The 20,415-nt window shown below is 44.4% G+C and overlaps 1 protein-coding gene and 1 pseudogene across 1 annotated transcript in view; one reads left to right on the forward strand and one right to left on the reverse strand.

The window, feature by feature from the left end:
• The first annotated feature begins 4,437 nt into the window (after window positions 1–4,437).
• LOC123816525 lies at window positions 4,438–4,891 on the forward strand (annotated as a pseudogene).
• Window positions 4,892–18,778: 13,887 nt separating this feature from the next.
• Window positions 18,779–20,415, reverse strand: part of PGM1 (phosphoglucomutase 1) — a 57,001-nt gene continuing 55,364 nt past the window's right edge. Inside the window, exon 11 of the mRNA XM_045835479.1 lies at window positions 18,779–19,440. Coding sequence (XP_045691435.1) covers window positions 19,351–19,440 — 90 coding nt within the window. The 3' untranslated portion in view covers window positions 18,779–19,350. The remainder of the gene's footprint in view (window positions 19,441–20,415) is intronic.

Consider the following 20,415-nt stretch of genomic DNA (forward strand, 5'->3'; position numbering starts at 1 on the left):
TGACTTGGAAGGGAACTTGTGCTTTGAAGCTGACAAGTATAATTTGTCTTGAGACTGCCAAGCCCTTGGGTTGAGCCTTCATATTGGAAAAAAGAGACAAGTGAGATTAATCTGGGGCCTTCATTACTTACTCCATCTGGCCTGGCTTGGCACGGCCCCTTCCCTCTACAAACCGATTACTCCTTCAAAAGCCTCAGCGGAGTGGCCTCTAATGGGTTCCGACATGGCAGGAATGGGGCTCACACAGCCCGGAGATAAGGGCCCCCGCACCAGGGCCAAAACACTTCCAGCCCTACAGCCCAGATGCTCCACCACAAAAGAAAGAAATGAACTGAAAAGGAGCCAAGGCCTCTGGGCCAGGGCAGATCTCAGGATTCCCAGGAGCACCTGGTTCCCCACAGTGGGGAGCAGCAGGAGCAAGCCTCACAGGGATGGCACCGCTATGTGAAGATCCAACTGAGGCATGTTCCAATGACCAAGGGCCCTTCTAAATCTCACTTTCTAGTCACAGTGGGAATAGGAAGGTGCTTGGGGGAAGTGAAGAAGGTTGTCGTTTTTAGATGGTTGCCAGTAAAAACCCACTAAGCAGGCTTTCTCATGTTTTCTCCCTGTACGTGTAGCCCCACAGTGCTGGGGAGAGGGAGAGGGAAGGGAACTAATGTTTACTAAGCACCTACTATGCTCTAGGTGGGACACCAGGTGGCCTTCACACTGTTAGCTCTGTCATTCAGCACAAGCCTGAAAAGTAGATGCTACTATTCTTTTCTTGTGAGAACGTGAGATATTTATCCTTAGAAACCCAATAAGTGGTAGAGCCAGGATTTGAACAGTGGGTCTGTGTTGAGAGTTGTGCTATTTTGCACCCTCAGTAGCAGCCTCTGGATTTGAGAGAAATTATGAGTAGGAAGATCTCTCACAGCCCCAGGAGGTAGCGACTCTGGCTTGAGGAGTCTTCTCTCCTAGGAGACTGCAGAGCATAAAGGCTGACAGGCAGCCTGGGGGCCAGCCTGAGAGATGGAATTCTTGAACAGAGGGCCAAACCAGATCAATCAATCTATCAGTCCTGGTTTGTTTATCTTGGATTGAGGGACTGCCAGTCTCTGAAACAAAGGCTCTACTTCTGAGTTGCTTTGAACACACAGCTCTTTCAAAGGGCCATGGGTTTTGGCTTCCGGGGCAGGAGGGGTCAAGGCTCAGAAAAGTGAGTTTGGGAGCCTTGGAGAGTCAGAGACTGTGCAACACTGCCATCTTCTGGGGGCAAGGTCCGCTCTGGCCTTGCCAGGCAGAAATCTGGCTCAGAATACCAACCAAATGACACTGTTAGGTTCTCAACTTTGCCTCTGGAGCCTTCTTACTCACATTGTGAATCAGGACCACCAGTGTTTGTTTATTAGTTCACAAAGCCCATGGATATTGAAAGCATGGGCTTCCAAGTCAAATGCTAAACCATTATTTTTTCATTTGACAAATATTTACTGAGCACCTATTTTGTGCTGAGCACTGGGCTAGGCATGGAATACACAATGATGATCCAAACCAGTGGTCCCTGGCTTAATGAGGTTTATAGTCCAGATGGACTACAAGCAAGGAGTTATACACAAGAGTGTGTTCATTATTACTGTGATGCGTGCTTACAAGGAAAAGCGCAGGGTGCTGGAGGAATAGATAATGCAGGAGGGGAGAGGGGCACTCGCACCTAGTCAGTCAGTCAGGAAAGTCTTCCTTAAGGACATGATATATATGCAGACACCTGAAGGATGTGTAGGAATTAGCCAAGCAAAGTGACTTAGGAGACAACAGGTGTGAAGACTCTGAGACAAGGAGGAACCTGGCACATTTTGAAAAAAGATTTTATGTATTTATTTTTAGAGAAAGAGAAAGGGAGGGAGAAAGAGAATGAGTGAAACATCGATGTGAGAGAGAAATATCAATTGATTGTCTCTTGCATGTCCCCAACTGGGGACCTGGCCTGCAACCCAGGCATGTGCCCTGACTGAGAATTGAACAGGTGACCTTTCAGTTTGTAGGACAATGTACAAACTACTGAGCCACACCAGTCAGGGTAAGCCTGGCGCATTTAAAGAAACAAAATAAGTTCTGTATTAATGAGCCATCAAGAGAGAAAAAGAGTGGTGTGAGGTGAGAGTAGAGAAAGAAGTAGCAACCATATCACACAGCGCATTAGAATGCCATATTAAGGATCTGGTCCCATATCTGGTCAAGTTTTTTTTTTGTTACATATCACAAAGACCTAATGAAAACTAGTTTAAGTGAAAAAGCAATTTATTGGTTCATATAATTGGAAAGTCCAGAGTTAAAGCTTCAGGTATGGCTGGATCCAAGAGCTCAAGCAGGATCATCAAGACTTTCTTTGCTGACACTGTATATAAAGAACCCTAAAGATTCCACAAAAAAACTACTAGAATTGATAAATAAAGTCAGTAAAGTAGCAGGATACAGAATAAATATTCAGAAATTAGTCACATTTTAATTTTTTTAATTTTTATGTATTTTTAAATTTTATTTATTGATTTTTGAGAGACACACAGAGAGAGATAAACATTGATTTGTTGTTCCACTTATTTATGCATTCATTCATTGATTCTTGTATGTGCCCTGACAGGGAAGCAAACCCACAACCTTGGTATATCAGGACAACATTCTAACCAACTGAGCTACCAGGCCAGGGCCAGAAATCAACTGCATTTTTATACACCAATAATGAACTATTGGAAAGGGTAACTAAGAAAACAATCTCATTTACAATTGCATCAAAAATACCTTGGAATACATTTAACCAAGAATGTAAAAGACTTTCACTAGGAAAATTATAAAACACCGAAGAAAGAAATTGAAGAAGATACAAACAAGTGGAAGTATATACCGTGTTCATGAATAGGAAGAATTAACATCATCAAAATGTTCATTCTACCCAAAGCAATCTACAGATTCAATGCAATTCCTATCAAGATACCGATAGTGTATTTCACAGAACTAGAGCAAATATTCCAAAATTTTAGATAGAACCACCAAAGACTCCAAACAGACACAATAATCTTGAGAAAGAAAAGTGAAGTTGGAGGAATCACACTACCTGATATCAAACTGTACTACAAGGCCATAGTAATCAAAACAGCATGGCACTGGCATAAAGACAGACATACGAGTATAGATCAATGGAACAGAATAGAGAGCCCAGAAGTAAATCCCCACCTTTATGGTCAATTAATATTCAACAAAAGAGGTAAAAGTATACAATGGGGTAAAGACAGTCTATTGAATAAATGGTATTGGGAAAGTTGGACAGGTATATGCAAAAAAAAAATGAAACTAGACCACCTTCTTAAACCATACACAAGAATAAACTCAAAATGGATTAAAGGCTTAAATTATATATTCAAAGCCCTAAAAACTCTAGCAGAAAATATAGGCAGTAAAATTTCTGACTTCTCTCGCAGCAATATTTTTTCTGATGTATTGGGTTGGCCAAAAAGTCCATTATGATTTTCTCTATGATGGCTCTAGTAGAGCTTAGTTGTCTAACTTCATTTAAAACAATTTTATTAGATTGTAGTGTGACAACTGGCATATCAGCATGCATTTAAAGAAACATCAAAGTTTGTGAATTTTTGTGCATTTTAATCTTTAAGGTAGAAGAAAATACATAAGATTTTCAGCGTATTATGCTTTATTATTTCAAGAAAAGTAAAAACACAACTGAAATACAAAAAAAAAAGATTTGTGCAATGTATGGAGGGAGAATGTGCTGTGACTGATCAAATGTGTCAAAAGTAGTTTGCAAAGTTTCATGGTACAATTATTGAAATTTTGGCTAAATAATTCTTTGCTGTGGGGCTGTCTTATGCATTGGAAGATGTTTAGCAGCACCCCTGGCCTCTACCCACTAGAAGTCAATAGCAAGAGATAGCTGACATACTCAAAATATCCAAATCAATGCAGTTATTGGTGAAAATGAAAAATGTGTCTTTTATTCTATGGGAAAAACCTAAATGGACTTTTTGGCCAACCCAATGTCTCCTTGGATGAAGGAAACAAAATGAAAAATAAACAAATCAGACTACATCAGACTAAAAAGTTTCTGCACATCAATAAAATGAAAAGACAGCCCATTGAATGGGAGAACAGAGTCACCAATGATACATCTGATAATGGATTAATAACCAAAATTTATAAAGAATTTATACAACTCAATGTGAAGGAAACAATGAACTGGCAGTGCCCATGGTGGTCCCCACATCTGCCTGTAGCTTCAACAGTGTTCGGGTGGAACAGACCCAGGAACGCCCCACCTTCCAGCCTCTGACCACCCTCCAACCTCCCTTCCAGTCACCACCTTTGGACCCACCTCAGCAATCCTCAGCCTCCGAGACCAGCCAACACCAGTTTTTGACCTTGACTCCTTATTGCCAAACAACCATGAGCTCCCAAGTTCATCAGAATTATTCCACTGAGGTGGAGGCCTCCACCAACTGCCTGGTCAACCTGCATCTACAGGCCTCCTACACCTACCTCTCCTTGGGCTTCTGTTTCCACCAGGATGATGTGGTTATGGAGGCATGGAACACTTCCATGAGCTGGTTAAGAAGAAGCATGAGGGTGTGGAGCATCTCTTAAAGATCTGAAACCAGTGCAGTGGCTGTGTCCTCTTCCAGGACAAGCAGAAGCCTTCCCATGATGAGTGGGGTGGGACTCAGGGCACCATGAAGGCCACCATGGCCTTGGAGAAGGGCCTGAACCAGGCCACTTTGGATCTGCAGGTCCTGGGCTCTACCTGCACAGACCCTCATCTCTGTGACTTCCTGGAGAACCACTTCCTGGATGAGGAGGTGAAATTCATCAAGAAAATGGGGACCAGCTGACTAACCTCTGAGGCTGGCCAGTCCCCAGTCTGGGCTGGGCAAGTATCTCTTCGAAAGCTTCACCCTCAAGAATGGCTAGGAGCCTTTGGAACCCAGAGGCTTTTGAAGGGCCCTCTGCATCTCCCTGGTGTCTGGCTTCTGCCTGAGCCTCTCCCTGAAACCACTAGACCTCCTTTTAACCACCATGGAGCCCTCTCCCATGCATCAGACCAAATGAAAACAATTAAATTTTTTCCAGGAAAAAAAAAGGAAACAATCTAATTAAAAAGGGACCAAGGACCTGACTACACACTTCTCCAAAGAGGACATACAGATGGCCAATAGACACATGAAAAGATGTTCAACATCACTAGTCATCAGAAAATGCAAATTAAAACCACAATGAGATACCATCTCACATCTGTCAGAATGGCTATCATCAACAAATCAACAAACAAGGAAACCCTCACGTGCTGTTGGTGGGAACGCAGACTGGTGCAGCCACTGTGAAAACAATATGGAGTTTTCTAAAAAAAAAAACTAAAAATGAGCTCTGGCTGGTGTGACTCAGTGGATTGGGTGTTGGCCTGTGAACCAAAGGGTCATAGGTTCAATTCCCAGTCAGGGCACATGCCTGGGTTGCGGTCTGGGTCCCCAGTGGGGGTGTGTGCAAGAGGCAATCAAACATTGATGTTTCTCTTCCTCCTCCTCTGTCTAAAAATAAATAGATAAAATCTTTTAAAAATAACTCTGACATTTTAAAAATTAAAAATGAAACTTTTTTTACTTTTTTTTATTTTTTATTTTACTTTAATCATTGTTTGAGTACAGTTTTCTCCCTTTTACTCCCAATCCAGCTCCCCCTCCCAACCCTCCCCACTTCCCTCACATTACCACCCTCCCCCTAGTTTTTGTCCATGTGTCCTTTAAGTTTGTTCCCGTGAACCCTTCCCAATGTCCCCTGAAATTCCCTCTTCTCTCCCCTGTGGTCACTGTCAGCCTGTCCTCTATTTCAGTGTCTTTGGTTATATTTTTCTTGTTTCTTTGTTTTGTTGTTCAGGTTCCTGTTGAAGGTGATATCATATGGTATTTGTCTTTCACTGCCTGGCTTGTTTTGCTTAGCATAATGTTTTCCAGCTCCATCCAAGCTGTTGTGAAGGGTAGGAGCTCCTTCTTTCTTTCTGCTGCATAGAATTCCATTCTGTAAATGTACCATAGTTTTTTGATCCATTCATTTACTGATGGGCATCTTGGTTGCTTCCAGCATCTAGCTATTGTAAATTGTGCTGCTATGAACATTGGGATGCATAGGTTCTTTTGGATTGATGTTTTAGTGTTCTTAGGATATAGTCCCAGCAGTGGAATTGCTGGGTCAAAAGGCAGATCCATTTTTAGTTTTCTGAGGAAGTTCCATACTGCTTTCCATAGTGGTTGTACCAGTCTGCAGTCCCACCAACAGTGCACTAGGGACACTGCACTTGTTGTTTGTTGCTTTGTTTATGATGGCCATTCTGACTGGTGTGAAGTGGTATCTCATTGTGGTTTTAATTTGCATCCCTCTGATAGCTAGTGATATTGAACATCGTTCATGTGTCTTTGGATTTTCTGTATGTCCTCCTTGGAGAAGTGTCTGTTCAAGTCCTTTGCCCATTTTTTAATTGGATTCCTTGTCTTCTTCGAGTGCAGTTGTGTAAATTCTTTATATATTTTAGAGATTAAACCCTTGTCTGAGATATCATTGGCAAATATGTTTTCCCATACAGTTGGTTCTCTTTTAATTTTGATACTGTTTTCTTTAGCTGTGCAGAAGCTTTTAATTTTGATGAGGTCCCATTTGTTTATTCTTTCCTTTATGTCCCTTGCTCTAGGGGACAAGTCAGTAAAAAAGTTTCTGCGTGAAATATCTGAGATTTTCCTACCTACGCTCTCCTCTAGGACTTTAATGGTGTCATGTTTTATATTTAAGTCTTTTATCCACCTTGAATTTATTTTTTGTATATGGTGTAAGTTGGTGCTCAAGTTTCATTTTTTTGCACATGGCTGTCCAGTTCTCCCAACACCATTTGTTGAAGAGGCTATTTTTATTCCATTTTATGTTGCTGCCTCCTTTGTCAAATATTAATTGACCATAGAGACTTGGGTTTATTTCTGGGCTCTCTGTTCTGTTCCATTGGTCTATGTGCCTGTTTTTATGCCAGTACCAGGCTGTTTTGATTACAGTGGCCTTGTAGTATAGTTTAGTGTCAGGTATTGTGATCCCTCCTACTTCACTCTTCTTTCTCAAAATTGCAACAGCTATTTGGGGTCGTTTATGATTCCATATAAATTTTTGAAGTGTTTGTTCTATATCTGTGAAATATGCCATTGGTACTTTAATGGGAATTACATTGAATGTGTAAATTCCTTTGGGTAGTATGCACATTTTGATGATATTAATTATTCCAATCCATGAACACGGTATATGTTTCCATTTGTTTGTGTCTTCCTTGATTTCTTTCCTGAGTGTTATGTAGTTTTCTGAATACAGGTCTTTTACCTCTTTGGTTAGGTTTATTCCTAGATATTTTATTTTTCTTTTTGCTATTTCCAATGGGATTTTTTCCTTGATCTCTGCTTCTGCTGTTTCATTGTTGCTGTACAGAAATGCCTTTGATTTCTGGATATTGACTTTGTATCCTGCTGTTTTGCCAAATTAAAAATGAAACTTCTTTATGACCCAGAGATTCCCAGAGATTCCACTTCTGGAAATATATTCAAAGAAACTCAAAACACTGATTTGAAAGAATATATGCACCCCTATGTTCATAGCAGCCTTATTTACAATAGCCAAGATCTGGAAGCAGCCCAAGTGCCCATCAGTAGATGAGTGGATAAAAAAGCTGAGGTATATTTACACAATGGAATACTACTTGGCTGTGAAAAAAGAAAAGAAAAAAAAGAAGGAAATCTTACCTTTTGTGACAGAAGGGATGGACCTGGAGAACATTATGCTAACTGAAACAGTCCAGTCAGAGAAAGACAAGTACCATATGATTTCACTCATATGTGGAAACTAATGAACAAAATAAACTAATAAACAAAATAGAAATAGACTCATAGATACAGAGAACAGACTGACAGCTGTCAGGGGTAGAGGGGGTGGTGGGGCTGGGTAAAGAAAGTGAAGGGATTAAGCAAAAACAAAAAACCAAAACCTCATAGACCAGACGCTAGTATGGTGATTACCAGAGGGAAAGGGGACTAGGGGGAGGTAGAAGAGGGTAAATGGGGGATAAATGGTGACAGGAGACTTGACTTTGGGTGGTGAACATGTAATACAACATACAGGTGATGTATTATAGAATTGTATACCTGAAAACTATATAATTTTATTAACTAACATCACTCCAATAAATTCAATAAGAATTTTTAAAAGATTTGTTTTCAACTAATTAATCGTCTCTGCTTGTTTCTGCATTTCTTATGAGTTGGCCTAATTTTCTCCTGCACCAACAGATTCTGTCAATCTGGCAAGGAAACAGTGGCTGATTTTTGCTAGACCTATAACTTTAAAACCTGCAGTCTGAGAGTAAGAGAAAGTTACCCCTCTATCTCCATTTAGAAAAAAATGAGGAAAATACTGACTGTCCCTGGGTCACAAGCCTATCCAATGAACCAATAAGTATGTCCACCGGGATGTGGCACATGATTAGCCTAACCAGGCCCATGTCCCCACTGCTTATGCTAGAATGAGGGTGGAGTGTGCAGAAAGCAGAAGGGGAGGCCCCGTGACTGACAGCCCAAGACAGTGTGGAATGTGCGAGGGTTTCCCCCAAGGACAAATGGTGCTGATTATAAAAGAGAAATGGGAAAGATTATACGATAGAAACACACTGACAAAGCAGTATCATAATTAGCAGAGGGCTATGAGAAATCACTGAAGGGTTGTTGCAAGTGAAATGAAGATAAGGTTTACTTTTTTTCTTTTTAAGATCACACTGGCTCTTGTAAGAATGGAATGGAAAGGGAAATGGTGGAAGCAGAAAGGACTTCAGATTCTAGGCAAACTGAAACACCTCCCAACAATCCAAAATACATCTAGAAATGCTCAGTAAACCATAGCAAAGATCTTTTTAGATGCACAGTAGAACTTGCAAGAAAGTGTAAGAAATCCTCACTGGGCAAAGACAAGTAGGAAACAGAGAAACAGAGGGTCAAGTAAGCAGCTGATACTGCAGGTCCCTTGGAAAATTCTTCCTAAATCATACATAACCAAGAGACATTACATTTTAACAGCTGCATGAACAACAGGGAAGGTCTTAGGCCTAAACGAGATGACTATTAGATCTGAGAACATTTCTCCCCTTGCCCACACCACACATAAATATGTACACTTCAATGAACGGTGAATGATGGACCCAAAAAACTTATGCACCCTTCTCCGTGGAGAGAGAATAAGAAAACATTTGTGTCTAGACTTGGGCTCTGGGTGGAAAAAACCCTCTCCTTTGAGATTTTATAAACATAAGTCTTCTTATGGGTTTGGGGTTGAAATTCACTTCACTTGTATGGTCCTGAAACCTTCAACATTAAAAAGTGTTCCAAACTAGTCATACCCTGGTGTGCCTGGGAGAAACACAACGCTCTTCTGGAGACCCCTCAATCTAGGATGCACCCAAAGAAAAATCCACTGAGCATAGGTTCACAACCTCATGCTGAGGGTTCAGCCAAGTCTTCTCCCTGGAAATGACCACAGAGACCTTTAACTGGCCACTAGCCACCAGGGCTTTCCTGATCCCTCAAAACCTGGTCTGACCTTCCTGGTTTCTGTCCTCATGATTCACTCCTCTTCCTGCCTGCCGCCAGCACTGAGCCGGTGATAGCTCTGCTATTTGCCTCATTTCTCTGTCTCACAACTTCTGTCTCCCTCTCAACTTAGTGTGGCGTTTCCTTAGTTATGAGACCCCTGGCTGCCCCCATGACAATTTTTCTCCACCTCTTAGGCCCAGCCTGGCCTTCGTACTCTACATCCTGGCATGACCCCACCTGCAGGACGCCCCCTTCCATTTGCCTTGACCCTGAGCACTGGACCGAGACATGGGGGAATGGGAAAAAGGAAGAAGGGCACCAGAGGCCAGCTTCCAGTTGGTCTTCATCCCAGTCTGTGGCACCTTGTGGTGGTGGTTTGGCCTAGTAGAGCCTGGCTCTTCCTGGCACCTAAGCCCCTTTGCCTTCTGGCTGACCAGGGTCAGGGCCAGGGCCAGCACAGGTCAGGCAGTGGGTGTAGGAAGCCTCTCCTGGCTCCACCCCCTGCGTGCAGCAGTGCCGTTTCTGACCCAGCTCCAGGCGCCCGAATCCCTTCTCACATCGCGGCCTGTGTGGTGAGGCTGGCAACATGGAATGCTGGCACTGAGTTCTGAGGTGAAAATCAAATAACTCTCTGACTTAGAAAAACAGATCCAACATAGCAGTCTTTGTGAGGAGAGAAAAGCCACTAGCAGGCCAGAAACTAAGGGAGCTGGTTGGCAGCTCCGCCCTGGCCTACAGCAGGGAAGAAAGGCCAGCCTGCACACCCGCTTTCCTGGGAGACAAAGGCAGGGCCCTGACAGCTGACGCCAGGGCAGGGTTCTCTGCCTGCGCCCTGACAAGCCGGGAAAATCCCCGAGTTGAGGCACCCTTCCCGGGCAGCCCCTCGGGGAGTTGAGGAGGGTGATGGTGAGCCCCCAGAGCTCACACATGGAGCTGTGTTTTGCTAACAGCAGAGGATAGAAAGGTTGGCACAGGCCCTTGGCTGTGCGCCCTGGGCAAGTGCCTTGGAACCACCATTCCCACAGCTCTTGATGCATTCCTACTTCCCCTCCAGTGCCTGTCCCAGGGAATTGCCCCTGAGGGTTTACTTGTCTTTTGTTCTTGTCTTTGTTGTGGTGTGGCCTCCACTACAGTGCTGTGGCTGGCCCAACATATGGGCTCAGTAAAGAGCTGCAAACGCATGAGAGACCCCCATTTTCCTGCTGCAGACAGAAGGTACTAGACCCTATTTCTGAAGGGCTTTCTGGTGCATACAGTTTAGATAGAAGTCGAGACACAGAGACCAGGTACAGGAGTTCAAAGTCTGGCTTCACCACTGCTATCTAGGACTTGTAGCAAGTTTTTAACCTCACCACGCTTCCCATCTATAAAATAGGCCTGTTATGGCACTCACGCAGGGTGTCATGAGGATGCAGTCAGGTTACCTTTGCAAAGCACTCAGCACCAGGCCAAGCCCAGAGCGCGTGCTCAGCAGACATCAGACTCTGAGTTTATTTGGGGTCTGTGTGTATTTGTGTCACAATTCATTTGCATGTTTGGTCATTCATTTAACAAGCACAGTGCATACAGAGCACTGTGAAGACAGAGATGGACAGAACAGAGTTCACGCCGGAGGAGCTCACAGTCTAGGGGCATTTTCTTTGTGCTACAAAAAGAGCCCCACAGACACAAATGGTCACATGTCTTACAATTCCATTTATACCAAATGTCCACATCAGGCAAATTTATAGAGACAGTAAGCAGATCTGTGGTTGCCAGGGGCTGGAGTGAAGGGGAATGGGAAGTGACTGCTAATGGGTACCAGGTTTTTTTAGGATTTTGTATACTTTCAAAAGGGTGAATTTTTTGGTATGTGAGTTATATCTAAATTTTTTTTAAAGGGCTAGAGTCTAACTGCCTGCCACTTACAGCGCTGCAACCTCAGATAGGCTCCACCCTCCCCAGGCCTCACTCCCCTCCTCAGTGACGTGGGACAAAAACAGGCACCTCACGGAGCACTGAGAAAAGCAGCTCGCCGCTCTCTGCTGGCCTGACCAGTGTGATTTGAATTTGCAGTATTGCAAAATAATTTCAAACTACCAAGCAGGATCTGTTAAGAGTAAGAGCCATTAAAAAAACCTTTCATAAACATCCTATTTAGGTCTTGTCGCTTCATGTGATTGACAGAAAACACCCTGACTCTGTGGAACCCACACCACCACGGCCTCGGCTCTGGCTTCCAGCGGAAAGCACGCAAGGGCATGACTTGACAAGCTGGAAAATTTTCCTCCACAGTTAAACTTTTCAAAAGAAGAAAAGCATCTGTGGCTTCAAATCCCTTCTTGAACTAAGAGCAACTTGAACTGATATTTCAAAAGATATAATTTTCAACTGTATTTAGTCAATTTTCTCCACATTTCCTGGAACAGTACCTGGCACAAGGAAAGTACTCGTTGTTAGCTTGAATTGTCACACTGCGGGACATTCTCTGCCGAAGGTGTGGGCAAACCTAATAGAAATGAAGTAAGTGCTGAAGACACATAAGAGTTATTGTCCCTCAGATACTCGTGTGGGTCCACTCTGGGTCAGGGATCATGCGAGGCAGTGGAGTGGGGATCCCTGGTATTGTTGTTAGAGGTCCCCTTTCCACCCACACCCCAAAAAAGACATTTTGAAGGTAATTCTTCATTCTCTGGAAATTATATATGACAGAAAAGAAAATCTCCCTTAAGCAAGGAGACGGGAACATAAACATGAACTTAGGGGTCCTGGGATGACCCGTTGCTATGAAGCCAAGCCCTTCCCCAGCAGGACGACCAGGACCAGACTGGGCTGGGGAAACTGCACGTATGGGGCTGCCCCCCAAGTCTCTCCTCCCTCCCATAAGGCAGACAGATTGCCAGAGGTTATCTGTTGATGACACTTGGGACCCCTGAACTTGGGCTTCTACTTTACACTAGACCTGACTCTCCCCAAGCGTCAGTGGTACAATCTCCCTGCCACCACTACCCGTCAGTCAGAAACATGTTATCAAATTTTATATCGAAACACTTCATCAGTTCATCTTTCTAAAATCATCATTAAAAAAAGATACAAAAAACATTTAATTTCCCAAAGAAAGTAACTGAGCCCTTGGTTCCTGTTTTAGATTTTACTTGGATTTTATTGTCTGATCAACTGTTTCAAATCTCAGTTCCACCACTGACCAATTTCAACCTTAGGCAAATTACTTAATTTCTTACAGTCTTCGTTTCCTTACCTGTAAGATGGGGCTAGTAACACCCACCTTTACGGTTGTGTTAAGGATTAAATGAACCAACATATGAAAAGTGATTAAATGGTATCTAATACCTAAAAGGTGATCAACATACATTATTATTAGTGATTTGTATGATTCGGGGCAAATAATCTGATTGTTAAATGCCATGTTTACTGCAAATCTACCTATTTCATGACACAGTTGAGAAGATTAAGGGAAAGAACAAGAGTTGAAGTGCTCTGTTGGCTTTAGGAGCCGTGAAGTCGGACACGGGGGACTGTCACGGCAGAGGCTGCGGAGTGGGAGATGGGAGAGAGCCGAAGTATAGAAGAAAGCTGGGGCCACAACCTTAAAGCAGTAAAGTCACCATTTATTTCAGTTCTGAATTTAAGAATATCAGTAAAATCACTGGGTGCATATGTTTCATCAATTTACAAATAGGCTTCCCACCCACAAATATTAAACACTTGTGAAAGAGGGGAGAGTAGGAATATTCCACTGATGTAACAAATAAGATTTCATTCAGAACTCCACTACCACTGATTAATATTCCTTATCCAGGGCATTATCTTGAGGTTTTTGGAGGCTTTTCTAGGCTTAATAGAAAGTGCTGCAATTGATTAGTTTTGTCTGTTATGGGAATGGGAATGTGAGATGATAGCAATGCCTATACTTATATAACTGATAAACGAATCCTTTTGGTGAAAAGAATTTCTAAATTAAATTCATTCTCATATATACATGACCCAGAATGGTACATTTACTGGGGGAAAATGCTAATTTGAGGATTGTGACAGATGGTGTTTTGCAAAGACAGCTACGGAGGCTCCTATCTCCCATGTTCTGCGATGTAACCATGCTACCCCCCAGCCCCCAAGGAGAGGTGGAGTATAGTACTCCTCCCCTTGAACTTGGACTGGTCTGAGTGAGTTGATCATAACTAATTGGATATAGCAGAAGCAATACCACGTGACTTCTGAAGCTAGATAGGAAAGAAAAATACATCTTCTGTATGGCTCTCTGAGCACTCTTGTCCTCAGAAGCTAAGACCATGCTGTGAGAAACTCAAGCTACATGGAGAGGTTGCATGCAGGTGCAGTGGTTGACAGTCCCAGCTGAACCCTACCTTCGAGTCCAGGAGCATCCAGAGGATCCCAGCCCCTGAGCAGTTGTCATTGCCAGCTGTTCCAGTCTTCTCAGAAGAGGCTCAGACACTGTGGCGCAGACACAAGCTATCTCCCCTGTGCCCCATCTGATCTCCTGACCTAAGAATCCGTGAGTATGATAAGACCATGGAACAGTGCAGCACTACTAGATTTTGGGGTGCTTCCTTATACAGTAATGCTAAATCAAAAAAAGCATCCCAAACACCAAGGACAGGTAAAGTTCATGGGTCTGCTTTCTCCTTCATCATGATTGTGAGGCTCTTAATGGGCCACATAAACCCTGAGAGTCTCCCTTTCTATAGTTGGGGAAATAATAGTCCTGCTATCACAGCACAAAAATGTAGTCAGAAACCAATGGAGACAAAGCTATGAAACAACGGTCATGAAAAGCAAATACCTTGCTACTCTTAACTAGCCTTTCTGTCACCTGGAGAGCAGTACTTAGAATCACAGAAGACATGGTTTTTGGAAAACAGCCACTAGCCCACGTCCACAAATCCTAGGTAGAGCTTTTGCAGTTGGTGAAAACCAAACCAAAGCACTCCAGAGTCCCCACAGGACAAGCAGACAGACATGAGACATGTTCTTGCTAGCAATGACTACATTTCTTTTGTATGATGATAAGCCAACTTTGTGGGAATGGTCCACACTCTGGTAATAGGGACCTAGAAGAGCTCTGACCCTTCTGGAAGTACATGCTGCAGGCCCTGCCCTGTGAGGCCCAGGACCTGGGCCCCCACCCAGCCCCATCACAGCTTCCCTTCTGCGAATGTGCTCAGGGGGAGCACAGGATGGGGGGAGGGCGGCTCAGGGCTCGGAGGTTTCATTGACTTTATTTCCTGAAGAAACATAACTTCTTTCTGTATTCAAGCTAATTTGGTGAAGCTTTCCCTGGCTACCTGCCCACTTAACTTTTGTAGCAATGGGAGATAAAATGCTGTTTAATATTTAAATCAAGTTTTATTCAAAGTGACCTCCCACCTGCTGCTGGTATCCACCCCGACTCTCCTGGGTGCTTTCTCACCTTCAGCCTCTAGCAGGGGTGATCAACCCACAGCCCACAGGCCATGTGCGGCCCAGGATGGCCTTGAATTCGGCCCAACACAAAATCATAAACTTACTTAAAACATTATGAGATTTTGTGTGTGTGTGTGATTCCATGTTGCAATGTATTTAATGTGTGGCCCAAGACAACTCTTCTTTCAGTGTGGCGCAGAGACACCAAAAGGTTGGACACCTGAGCCTGAAGAGAGGTCAGAATTAGGCATTCACTAGCTGTGAAAGTCACTTACCACCCATAATGGGAAGGTGAGCACTCCTCAGCTGACTGGGGAGTTCACAGTATCGGAAAGCACTCTGCCATGCAACTAGATTTCATTCCCTTTTCCCTAAAATTGCTTATTAAACTTTTACTGTGTGCTGGGCACAGGGCTAAATCCTGGATAAAAATGGTTAATGAAAAAGGCATTCTGTGCCTTCTAGGAGTTCGCAGGACAGCAGGGGAGATGAAAAGTAAGCAGCCTATTCACACAGAGTGTGTTAAGTGCCATAAATAGGGCGCCATGGGAATACCTGAAAAAGCTCCCAAACCAGACATTGGAGACTCAGGAAAGGCTTCCTGGAGAAGATGATGTTGAAGTTGAGACCTGAGGAATGATGGGTCGGAGCTGGGGAATAGGGTGGAGGGTGTGGTGTCGGGGGGAGGTGATGCAGGCAGCCAGGAAAGCAGGAACGAAGGCCTGGAGACAAGAGAGCACAGAATTTCCAGAGAACTGCAGATGGGTCCACATGGCTGAAGCATCGACCATAGGCAGAAAGAGAGGGAAAGGAGTTGCTGGGGTAGGCAGCAGGCAGCAGGCAGCTTGCACGACCTTGTAGGCTACATAAAGGCATCTGGACTTCAGCATTTGAAAGGGCACTTAGCTGATGTTGTGGGAAAAGGATCAAGGGGCCAGGATGGAAGCCAGAGGACATGAGGAGGGCTCTACGGTATCCCAGGGGAGGTGCAGTGCTTTGTGCCCGATGGCTGCTGGTACTCATTCTGCTGGGGGTTTGGAATGTGAAAACACACAGAGAGCATCTCTTACACATAGGAATATGTTTTCTGGAGGATTCTTCTAAAACTACTGCCAATCCCTATCTAATGAGTCAACAAGAAATGCAGGAGAGAACAGCCTGGATGGACTCGGGGAGGAGGAGGCAGAAGGACACAGGCCCCAAAGCCTGCCTCCTCACTGCAGTGAGCTCAGCTTTTGCTTTGTTCCCTGAGGCAGAGCTCATTTGTCCCCTGGAAGCCTGGCCATTTCCTGGGCCTGGGGAACACCCCTGAGTAGGAATCTGCTTCTCCAAAATGAGAGCTGAATGTCCAGAGGGAGGAGAAAAGTGAAATTTCAGAGTTGGGCCCCAAACAATTCCAACCTAATTTTCTCAGTGCAATCTGCACCACACCCCAAAGAAAACAGGCCTGACTCACCGAGCACATAAGTGCCGGGAGGCAGGGAAGCTTGGCTGCGTGCGAACTGCTGGCCGGCCTCTCAGTGCTCCGTCTCCTGGTACTCCTGGGGGCACAAGTGTTGGGGTGTCTCTCCGGAAGCCACAAAGGGAGGAAAGGTGGCCCTCACCCAACCTCACCCTCCACTGCTCCATGGCCCCAGCCACCTCCCTCTTCCTCCCCTGAGCTTTTAGCTCCCAAACCTGTAGCCAAGTGAGATCTGGGAGAACAGTTGAATTATGACCAGGGCCGAGGAGGAACTCTGTGAAGCCATTCCAGGGGCCACAGACCTGGGAGTGTCTGCAGCTGATTCAACAGATGGGGAGGCAGGGAAGGGTCATGGAAAGTGATTGAGATTCAGGTCAAAATTCCACTTCTACCACATGGTAGCTGGGAACCTGGAGCAAATTACCTAATTCTGTTCAGCTTCAGTTGCTTCAACTCTAAAAAGAGAATAATAATGTCTCACTTAGCAGGTTCCTGGAAATCATGTAGCTCAACATCTGAAACAGAATAGATGTTTATGAAACTCGGATTCCCACAGCAGGTATTGCCCACACAACTCATGAGGCCCTTTTCCTATAGTCTCTTGTCTGTGCTGGGCTTCATTCCCCCAGCCGGTCTCACAGGCGGCGGGAAGGCAGTACCTGAGTCACACGTCCTTTTGCTCCCATGGTGTCTCACATTTAATGTGGGTCGATACATGTTTCCTGGCTGACTGATACACCCAGATATCAAGATCTTGCAAAAGGTACAGACAATAATGCTAAAACTACGAGTCTCTGGCACTCAAAGCACACAGTATCACTCTTTAATAAGTAAAATTACAGGAGTATTTGCAGCCAGTCAGTAGAAGAGGCAAAGAACTGGTAAACCGTGAAGGGCTGAGTTGCAATGCCTGGGGGCATGCCACCACACTCCAGCGGTGTGATCTTGGACAAGAAACTGGATTTTATCGGTCAAATGGTAGTATTCAAAGTACCTACCTCACAGAGTTATTGGGAGCATTTAGAGTATATGGAAAGCACTTAGAACAATGCCTGGCATTTAAAGTTCAGTAAGTACGCATCTTCATCTCATCACCACCAAAGCTCAGTTGAGTTTGCTGGGCTGGACTCCCTTGTTCAATGGCAACATTAGAAACATCATCCCAGATAAACACCCTGTCACCTGGAACAGGGATTCCACACTGGGTGGCAGCGGGGTAGAGAGCTGCCACTGGGTGGCAGCGGGGTAGAGAGCTGAACTGTCTCTCTGGAATAGCTCATAAGAAACCATAAAATACATTGCAAATACCAGTGCTATACTTTTTATTTTTTCAATACTTAAAAATCTAGAAATAGCCCTGGCTGGTGTGGCTCAGTGGATTGAGTGCCGGCCTGTGAACCAAAGGGTCACTGATTGAATTCCCAGTCAGGGTACATGCCTGGGTTGTGGGCCAGGTCCCCCGCAGTAGGGTGTGTATGAGAGGCAACCACACATTAATGTTTCTCTCTCTTTCTCCTTCCCTTGCCCTCTCTCTAAAAATAAACAAATAAAATCTTTTTAAAAAGCTAGAAATGATATTATAATAAGCGTAGTCCTAGTTCCCACTTATTTGACAACCTACCATGAATTAGATATTGTGCCACTGCTTTTCACAGGCCCACTCACTTAAGGTTCTCAATGCCCCATGGAACTGGAACTATTTTCATTCTCATTTTAAAGAGGAGGAGAATGATACTCAAAGGTGACTCAAGCGGGACTCAAACTCAGGTGTGTTGGCTCCCAAGCCTGTGCTTTTAATCGCTTATAATCTTGGATTGATCGTTCTAAGATGAATAAGATACTAGTGGGCTCAAGGCATCCCGACAAATGCTAGGAATCTCCTCTCGGATTCTGAGAGTTCTGCCTCCATCCCCTCAACAGGTATCACAGCGTCTTAGCACCGCAGGATACACGGCAGTGCTTGGCCATTTAAGACCTCCTGAAAACCGTCTTCCTTCCCCTCATTCCCAGTTAACCATGTCAAGCTTACTCCATCCTCCTCAGAAGAACCGAGGCCTTAGTTGACCCTGCTAAGATCTGAAGTTATAGCCTTGAGTGTAAGGATGTTAAACCTAGCACAGAGAAGTTCTTTTTTCTATCTAGGACATCCAAATAAAATACAATACCGACCTCCCTCTCAACAACTAAGCTGTTTTCTTTCTGAAATAAAACATGCATTTTATAGTTAAGAAAAAAAGACACCAAGAAAGAGTAGTTTATTTTGCTTTAATAACCCAAAGTATTTGTGTGGATGGGACTATGCTGCAGAACAAGGCAGAAATCTGTAGACAAGTACATCTCACTCTGACGAAAGAGCTGATTGGAGAGAAGGCACCAGAAATTGCATTTGCTGGATTCCATGTAAACAGTAAATGGGGGGAAAGGGTCACCAAGGAGAAAGAAAGGTGCACTGTCATTTCACTGGCCCATCCTAAGGATGAAAAGTGGCCTCATTAGCTGATGCTCAACCTCTATGTTACATTGTAGTGTAAACAGAACTTGGCACTAAGGAGACAAGCCCCCACACAGCAGCACAAAAAGGCCATGAAAAGGGACTGACATTAGCATAAGCCCCTGGGTCCTTTTCCCCTCTTTCCCACATGGCTCCCACGGGCATCTCAATTGGCAGTGCTTTGCAAACGTACCATTCATCAAAAACTGGTTAGTGGAAAAACCAAATCCTAAAAAGCCTGGGTGAGTACACGTTATTCTAACCATGCTCTTCCATCAGATGGCTGGGGGTTCCCGTGTGGAGAGACGCACTGCCCCCGGCCCATCTTCTTAGGTGATGACAGTAGGCGCGGAGCGTCCTGTCCTTTCCTGGAGTTGGGAGACCTTCAGAGCAATGGAAACAAGGGGGCCCAACATGACCTGAGAACGACACAAAGAGAACATTTTCCACCACTTTCTCTACACACAGACCCAACACTCCAGCCCTACCTGCCTTTGAGCTCCCAACCTAGCTGGCTGCCTAAGTCCCAAAGACTCCTCAGACTCTCCCAGTCTAACAACAAAGGCAGGTGCTTCCCCCGCAGCACTCTGTTGTAGTGAATCGACCCCACGGTCTACCACATAAAGCATGGGAACAACTACACCCTTCCTCTCCCACATACCCCTTTCCGATCTACCAGCAAGAGTAAGTTTTCTTTTTTTTTGTTTTCTACATGTCTCTCAATGGCACCCACTTTTCTCCATCCCAGTGTCATAGTTGTTGCTAAATCAATGTTCTCTCTCTAACCTGGAAAGCGGTGCTTCCAGATCCACTTCTGCATCCTCCAAGTCTTTCTCCCACACGAAACCCAAAGAACTCTTTTCAAAATACAACAACCCTCCCTTCTCATCCTCCTCTTGCTTAAGGAAAAAAAATTCTCCTGTTGCTTAAATAAATAAATAGTTTTAATTAAAAAATTGAAACTACTTATTTAGTTGAACAGCCCATTTTACAGGTGAGGCAACCGATATCCAGAGAGGTGATCTGACTAAGTGACTCAAGGGCAAGGCCAAAATAGTACATTTTCCCCTGCCCGCTGTCGCTCTCCCTCATCAAAGTCTCCACCAACTGATTACATCTAGGTGAAAGCTAGAGAACCAACTCCACGTGCAGACCACACCACTTGGCCATTTCCCCAAGGGGCTCCAGCAGTCCCAACAAAGTGCGGAGGCTGCAGCTCAGCAGCTCCAGAGTGTGCAGAGGCATCGTCCCAGCCGGGGCGGTGGTGCATCTGGGCACTGCAGGCACCCTGCACCCTTCGGCGCCCTTCCAGAGGCTCAGGACTGTGCAGAAGAAACTTATCTTTCATGCATTGTTTGCATCTACCATATTCCAGGCATTAAGACAGAGAAACA

This window comes from Phyllostomus hastatus, unplaced genomic scaffold (assembly GCF_019186645.2).
Source record: "Phyllostomus hastatus isolate PE091 unplaced genomic scaffold, TTU_PhHast_1.1 phas_contig_209, whole genome shotgun sequence".
Classification (NCBI taxonomy): Eukaryota; Metazoa; Chordata; class Mammalia; order Chiroptera; family Phyllostomidae; genus Phyllostomus; species Phyllostomus hastatus.